Raw genomic sequence first — 7,684 nt, forward strand, 5'->3', positions numbered from 1 at the left:
GGTGTCCTTAATGTTTTGTATACTCAGTGTATATTTTACACAGTCTTCAATGATGTATGTACAGTATGACACAGTGTTACTCATTTAGAGAAAGGGTTTGAAGTCAGTATGAATATCAGAGGTTGAGCTGTTTTTCAATTAAATGAAAAACGTTGAGTGAGATCTTTGCTTTGGTATCTGGTTCCATTGCTGCATTTGGCACTTGAACACTCTAGCATAACTCCTGGTTTATATTGCTGTTGTGACTTAAACAGGTAGGCTTGTATTGCTTGGTGGTAGGATACCAGTTATACATTCTTTATAAGAACAAATGGTTTATAAAAAAACAACTATAATGTATGAGAATTACACTTTATGTTCACTCTCCCCCAGTAGATGGCACTAAAGCATGAAGTGATCTTGCATATTTGTATGGTTATCATTAACACTACACTGACATTTCATATTCAAAGTTCGTCAAATTAGTTCTACTTTGGTTGTTTCAGTAAGTTATTTTAGAACATTTTGGAACTCAATAACTGTACAGTTATTTACAGTTTATAACTAATCAAACAGAACTCTATCTCCTTATTTAGTTCAGCATAAGTCTAATTTATTAGTCTATTTTCTATGTGTAGAATCCCCATAAACTGTAACTGATAGTTAGTTCTGCCTCTGTACACATCTGTTATACCAGTGAAAAGGCTGCTTGATCTGAATGCTAACATCACTCAAGCACTAAGTGTAGCATATCAGTTAAGTCCTTAGATCTCCCAAAAGGTCACTATATAATCTCTGTGCATTATAAATGTAATATCCTTATGTCCTTGTGGCACATAGATGACGCATGGTTCAAACCCAGTAGCATCTGCCTACAGGTCAATAGTGTCACTGCACACGCTAAGAGCATCGATCTGTCGGCACACGTTGACGAATTCCGCTTGTACGGCCATATCCCGTTCCAGCAACCTGCTTTCACTCAGGTCCTCTCTGCCCTCCAACCGCCCCTCCCCCCGACTGTCCTGCGAGGCCGAGCTGAGGGTGCGGTAGCGTCTGTGATAGGAGAGGTGGGGGAGTGTCCTGTGCAGGCTGCTCTGGGAGGGCTGCCCTCTGGTGGTGTGGGGGTGTGACCATGCCCCTCCTGCCCCCGAGCTGGAGAACAGACCCTGGGAAGACCCACTCAGGGACTCATGGCACAGATAGCTGGAGTTACTACCTCTCCACCAGCACTCAGGGGGAGAGCAGGGATCGCCGTGGCCTGGTAGAATGCACCTTGGCTGGGGTGGCCGTGTAGGAGACATATCCACATCTCCACAGGAAGAGGTCCGGTAGAGGGGGCTGTCGGCTGAGCTGTTTCCAGGCCGTGAGGCACTCTGGCTGTGGTGGGAGCCAGGGGAGTTCAAGGAGAGGCTGGAAGAGACGTGGAGCAGCCTTGGGGGGCTGAAAAGGCTGTGGGGGAACAGGGTCTCGCTGTACAGGGCCTGGTCTATGCTGCGAGACAGGTCAATGGGAGAGGGGGGGCGCAGGTCCACTGTGGAGTCAGTGTCCAGACATAGACTACCCTGGGAGGAGCACTGGGACTCAACCCCAGCTTGAGGCCTCCCTGGTGGGCTTGGAGAATCAGGGAGGTTGGGGTGTCTGGAGGTTTTGGTCTGGCTAGGGTGGGGGTTAGGGTTAGGATGCAGGTTCAGTCCGTTTGAGGGGGGTTCCTTTAGTGTGTAGAGGGGGAGGGCTTCGGACTGGCGCTTACTGATGACATCACACACCATCTGCTTCTCTTTCTGCCCAAGGGACCAGGGGTAGTGAGGTTGGAGGATGGGAGAGAGGGGAAGTGGGTGGCTAGGCCCTCCTGCGGGTGAGGCACAGGTCAGCCGCTCCCAGGACCCCGGACGGGTGTTGGTGTTGGGTTTAGTCCGGGAGGAGGAGTTAGAGTTGGAGCAACAGAAGAGGAGGGGCTGAGTGCCGATGATTGACAGGGACAGACACACCCCCACCTCACAGAGCCTGCAGCCCAGCTGGTACGCCCACCAAGGCCAGGGCTGGAACCCTGCCCCAGCACTCACCCCTCCGAGCCCTAATGCATGTAACATCCCATACAGCTGAAGCCCCCCACAACCTAACAGGCACAGAGCCCCTCCCACCCCAGCCCCTGCCGCCCTGCTCCACTCCTCAGTCTCAGCGAACGGGCACCGGGACGGCCGCCCCAACAGAACTGAGGATCCTGTTACCTCTCCCTCACCATCACTCAGCCGTTGGATGTGTTTGGCGTCTTGTCGTACAAGGCAGTAGAAGAGGAGGAAGGAGCAGGGGAGGAGGAGGCAGAGGAGGATGAAAACTCCCTGGGGGAGCAGGAGGAGGACAGGGAGGCTGGGGAAGACATGGAACAGAGCTATGGAGCCCAGGAAGGCCCCGAAATGCATCAGGGAGAGGAAGAACAAGAGACAAGGCCTGGGCAGGGTGAAGAGAGGGAGGGAGAGAGACAGGGGACAATGAAGGGAGAGGTGCATGCGAGAGCGGAGGGAGAGGAGAAGGAAGCAGACGGAGAAGGCAGAGGTGAGGCAGGGGAAGGGTAGTTCAGAGAGGGGAAGAGAGCCCAGAGCAGGCAGGCGGTCCTGGTGACTATAAGCATCATACAGCAGAGAGAATGCTCTAGTGCCTCCGGTGGCCAGGAGGAACAGGTGCAACAGGGTGAAGTAGGGGCTTCCTGGGGGACAGCGCAGGGGCAGGCCTAACAGGCACAGTACAGATATCAGACCAAATGCAGCGAACACAGATCCCAGACCGTAGATGTGGGCCTCCCAGGCAAAGCCCCAGGTGGCCAGAGCTGAGTTCCAATCAGAATACAGAGGCACAAAGAGAGGAGGGGTTAGAGACAGAAAGGGGTGCTGGGATTGATTGGAGATAATGTCACCGGGGTAAAAGGGGCTCCAGGATTGATCAGTTGTGTTGCAGGATGTGGCTGTGGTGTCCAAGCTGCAGTCGAGGAGAGCTGTCTCATTGGTGGCTGACTTTGGCCACCCCTCCTCTGGAAACACACCTGCAAAAACAGAAACTAAGATGCTTGAAACTGATGCCCAAATGAACCCCTTGCCCCTATCCCCTATGGAGACCTGCAGGGATTTCATAGAGTGAAATATCAGAGAGAGAGAGAGAGAGTGAAATATCAAGAGAGAGAGAGAGAGAGAGAGAGAGAGAGAGAGAGAGACTGGTGTAATCCATTATAAAAGTACATAAAACGGGGTATCTCTAACTGGGTCAGAGAGAGAGAGAGCCAGGGGAGAGAGAGAGAGAGAGAGAGAGAGAGAGAGAGAGAGAGAGAGAGAGAGAGAGAGAGAGAGAGAGAGAGAGAGAGAGAGAGAGAGAGAGAGAGAGAGAGAGACTGGTGTAATCCATTATAAAAGTACATAAAACGGGGTATCTCTAACTGGGTCAGAGAGAGAGAGAGCCAGGGGAGAGAGAGAGAGAGAGAGAGAGAGAGGGAGGGAGAGAGAGAGCAAGAGAGGGAGACAGAGACTGTGTTCAGATGAGGTAGTATTGACCCCACTGCTGTTCTCATTTGTGTAACTATTTATAAATCACAAGCACACTCTTATAACTAACATCACATCATTAATAACATAATATTGTAGGTGCATGTACCTATTCCATACTATATGTCTGTCCCCTATGATTACATAACATCTGAATAATGTAGACACTTCTATTCCCTATGTGCCTGCCTACTGCCTACTGAGCCCTACGACAAGACCTTCTCTGTTCTCTCCTCTTCACGTGCATGTGTGTGTGTGTGTGTTTGTGTGTGTGAGTGTGCGTGTGATTGTGTGTGTGTGAGAGAGATAGAGAGATAGGTGTGAGATACAGAGCTAACACAGTTCTGTCTCCCTCCCTCTCAGACCGTTTACTACCCTCTACCTATGCTCTCTACCCCTCCCTGGCTGGAGAGGCAAGAGGCTTCTACAATGTCCTATATAAAACCACCAGTCCACTGTGTTTCTCATTCACATCTCATTTACTGTCCTCACATGAAGGAATTCATTAACAGTCTCCCTCAGCGTAGCTGTTTAAGAAGATAGGACAGCAAGGGAGAGAAATAAAGTGTGTCTGTGACAGAGTAGAAAAGAAGAGGAGAGAGAGAGAGAGAGGTGGTAGAGATGGATGGAAGATGGAGGGGAGAGATGAAGGGGGAGATTGAGGGAGGGGAGAAGAGAAGGAGGATTGATGGAGTGGGAGAGAAGGAGAAGGAGGTGAGAGAAGGAGAGGAGAGAATGAGAAAGAGAGAGAGGAGAGAGAGGGTGACGTAAACCGCCCTGTGAATATAAAACAACTGTGTTTGCCAGCAGAATACATATCACACACACACTGCGGCACAGAGCAGACACAGAACAGACAAAGAGCAGACACAGAACAGACACAGAGCAGACACAGAGCAGACACAGAGCAGACACAGAGCAGACACAGAGCAGACACAGAACAGACACAGAGCAGACACAGAGCAGACACAGAGCAGACACAGAGCAGACACAGAGCAGACACAGAGCAGACACAGAGCAGACACAGAGCAGACACAGAGCAGACACAGAGCATACATAGAGCAGACAAAGTAGATGAGTCACCTTCCAACACATACCTCAACAGCAAACACACACTACTACTACAACTGCTACAGGGGCATGTAAAAACCAAACACACATTGTACTTCAAGATATCAGAGGTAGGATGTCATGAACGGAAAAGATATAAGGGGTTACTCTCATCACACTGCCACAGGAAATCATTACACTCACCACCAGTGTTTTACAAAATAGAAAATAGGTCAATTCTGCCCACTATCCTATAAATACTAGGGCAAGACTATTCTTACCAACTTCCTGAGGTTGTTGTAAAAGCGGACATATCACTGTAAGATGGGGGTGAGGGGATGGGGGTTGGATAGTCTTACTTGTGTCGGTTCCTGTATCCCCTGTGAGGTTCTCTGTGAAGTCCTGTAACTCGTCTCCAATCTCTTCCACCACGGTATCTCCCTCCAGTATGTCTCTCTGTTGTGTGGCTGGGAAGTCCAGAGCTAACAACCCTCTGTCTGTGGCCTGGGCTCTGGGTTGGTGTTGGTCCGAGTCAGTAGTAGACCCTAGCTGTGCTGTCACTGAGGCTGGTGATGTAGGTCTAGTGAGTGGATTAAATCCTTGGGTGTCTGTATAGTCACTGATAGTTCCCTGAAACTCGTCTTTGTCGTCCTGTTTCTCAGTTTCCTCAGGTGCCAGTGTGGAGTCCCTCAGCCCTGGAAACCAGTCCAGAGAGTCGGCCAGTCTGGCTCCAGCCGTGGGGCCTACAGGAGCCCAGGAGGGCCATATAGTGCTGTGTGAGGCCAGTACTGGGTCATCGATCTGTGTGTCTGTATGTGGGTGTGGTGGTGCCTTTGTGGCGCCCTCTGGGGCCAAGGTAAAGGCTTGAAGATGGAGGAGAGGAGCAAGGGAGAGGAGGAGAGAGGTCCACATCACAGCAGCCATGATGGAGACCCTACAGTGTAATGTTCTCTTTGAAGTCACATGATGCAGGTAACCATTGCTGTCCAATCACATGATTTCCAGCGAACTCTTCTTTCACCTCAACCCCACATACTTAAGAATCAGTTCACCTGCAGAACACAGACAACACACACCGCAAAGTCAAATCAAATCACATTATATTTGTCACATGCTTCGTAAACAACAGGTGTAGACTAACAGTGAAATGCTTACTTATGGGCCCTTCCCAACAATGCAGATAGAAAGAAAATAGAGAAATAATAGAAACGTAATAACACGTAATAATAAGTATACAATGAGTAACGATAACTTGGCTATATACACGGGGTACCAGTACTGAGTCGATGTGTAGGGATACGAGGTTATTGAAGAACATATGTACATATAACTAGGAAAGTGACTACGCAACATTATAGATAATAAACAGTAGCAGCTGTGTACGTAATAAGTCAAAAAGGTTAATGCAAAAAGGGTCAATGCAGATAGTTAAATAGTTAACCAATAGTCACCCAGACTAACTATTTAGCAATCTTATGGCTTGGGGGTAGAAGCTAATCAGGGTCCTGCTGGTTCCAGACTTGGTGCATCGGTACCACTTGCCGTGCGGTAGCAGAGAGAACAGTCTATGACTTGGGTGGCTGGAGTATTTGATCATTTTTAGGGCCTTCCTCGCAGTCAGCATACAAAGAAACTGTAGCAGGGTCCTCTCCTCCACTAGAAAAAACATACCCTCCCATGTACGCATGCATACCTACTTTAGATTTTTCCCTGTCTCTCTCTGCCAATGTACTCAGAAAGTAGCACAGCACTCACCCTAGATATACGCAGCAACACCAATCACTTTAATCTCTCCCTCTCCATCATTCTCTCTCTTCTTTGGCTCTTCACAACTCCCCCACCACTGCCTTATTCTTCTAGTCCAGCAGACAAATACCACACATTCGTAGTACTCACTATGCTGCATCCCTCTGCTCTCCATCAGACATGACAGGTCCCAGCTCAGCCAGGCAACAACAATCCCCTCTGTCCCACACAACGCTGCTGCTGCTGTATAGATCCCTCCGTCTGTCTCTGTGTGTGAGAGTGTGAGTTACAGGCTCACTCCTCTTCTCAGTATCACTCACATACGCTCCCCCTCTCTCTCTCTCTCGCCCTCCCTCGTTCAGTTTCTCTCTTTTTCTGATGTGTGCCGGGAATGCATGGTTCTCGTGGATACACCTCACTGTGCAAATTATTTATCAGTGCGGTCTGGTCGTATTATGGGATGGGAGCCAGAACATTTCCCCGTGGGGTAAAGTCCAGGCTCATGTCCTCATTTAATTCCTCTGTGGATACTTTAAAATAAACACTGATCCACATACTGTACCTTGTTAATCTGTGTACATCTTCAATCTGTACAGAGTTGAATAGGACTATATGGGCCATTGTACTGTATCTACAGTTTATTATAGATCTGCTCTGCTAGTATACAACTGACTGGGGGTTGGATTATGGGTGAGTGTCATTGATTACAGCAGTGCATTCACAGAACATGAACCAATACATCTAGCCACTGTCTATTCAATATCATAGAGCAATAACAAAGCTGCATTGAGATATAGTATTCCAGTATGTTAAATTTACAGTGGTACTGACCAAAAATCCATTGGATTTAGAGCAATGATGAATGGATCGTCTTCAGTATCAATATCTCCTCCATCTCTCCTGTTTGTTGTTCAGACTATCAGGCAGGGTTGTGCTGATGGAGCAGAAAGCTCTTATTTATCCCTGTAGACACTGTAGAGTAGCTCGTCCCTGCCCTATTCATTTACCTGCCCTGGGGAAGATCAAACAGACAGGCAGGCAGGCCGGCAGGAAGACAGACATCAGTGTAGAATGAGATAGTTTGGTCTCAGGATTGAGGCATTATCTGTCCCTGGGAATCAGCAGAGTCAATGATCCATAACCAGAGATAGGCCCAATAATTTATCAATGATGGATCAATAACAGTAAACAGGACCTGCTCACAGTGGGTAAGCCTGGGGGTGGAGGGTCACAGAGTACATGATAGTCACCTGGGATAAAAAAAAACTTACCAGGCATTAAACCAGGGGTGTTCTGTACCACTCAAAACGGTGTTAGCTGGCTGAGCTGAAGCTCTGGGACCAAACACCAGTCTTCAGGTTTCACACAACAGTTGGCCA

General features: G+C 48.7%; 1 protein-coding gene across 1 annotated transcript; it reads right to left on the reverse strand.

Annotated features, from left to right (window-relative positions):
- LOC121577444 (proline-rich transmembrane protein 4-like) lies at positions 1-6,704 on the reverse strand. The gene is made up of 3 exons (XM_041891197.1): positions 6,456-6,704; positions 4,919-5,611; positions 1-3,016 (listed from the first exon to the last, which is right to left on the reverse strand). Exons 2-3 carry the CDS (start codon positions 5,481-5,483, stop codon positions 852-854), a joined length of 2,730 nt encoding a protein of 909 aa, XP_041747131.1. The 5' UTR covers positions 5,484-5,611; positions 6,456-6,704; the 3' UTR covers positions 1-851.
- Between the last annotated feature and the right edge of the window lie 980 nt (positions 6,705-7,684).

This window comes from Coregonus clupeaformis, chromosome 23 (genome assembly GCF_020615455.1).
Source record: "Coregonus clupeaformis isolate EN_2021a chromosome 23, ASM2061545v1, whole genome shotgun sequence".
Lineage (NCBI taxonomy): Eukaryota > Metazoa > Chordata > Actinopteri > Salmoniformes > Salmonidae > Coregonus > Coregonus clupeaformis.

Excerpts from the sequence above, each read along its gene's own strand:
- LOC121577444 (XM_041891197.1), bottom strand. The coding sequence starts at position 5,483 with ATGGCTGCTGTGATGTGGACCTCTCTCCTCCTCTCCCTTGCTCCTCTC. Across the intron at positions 3,017-4,918 it reads GGATACAGGAACCGACACAA|GTGTGTTTCCAGAGGAGGGG; the intron begins GTAAGACTATCC and ends CTGTTTTTGCAG.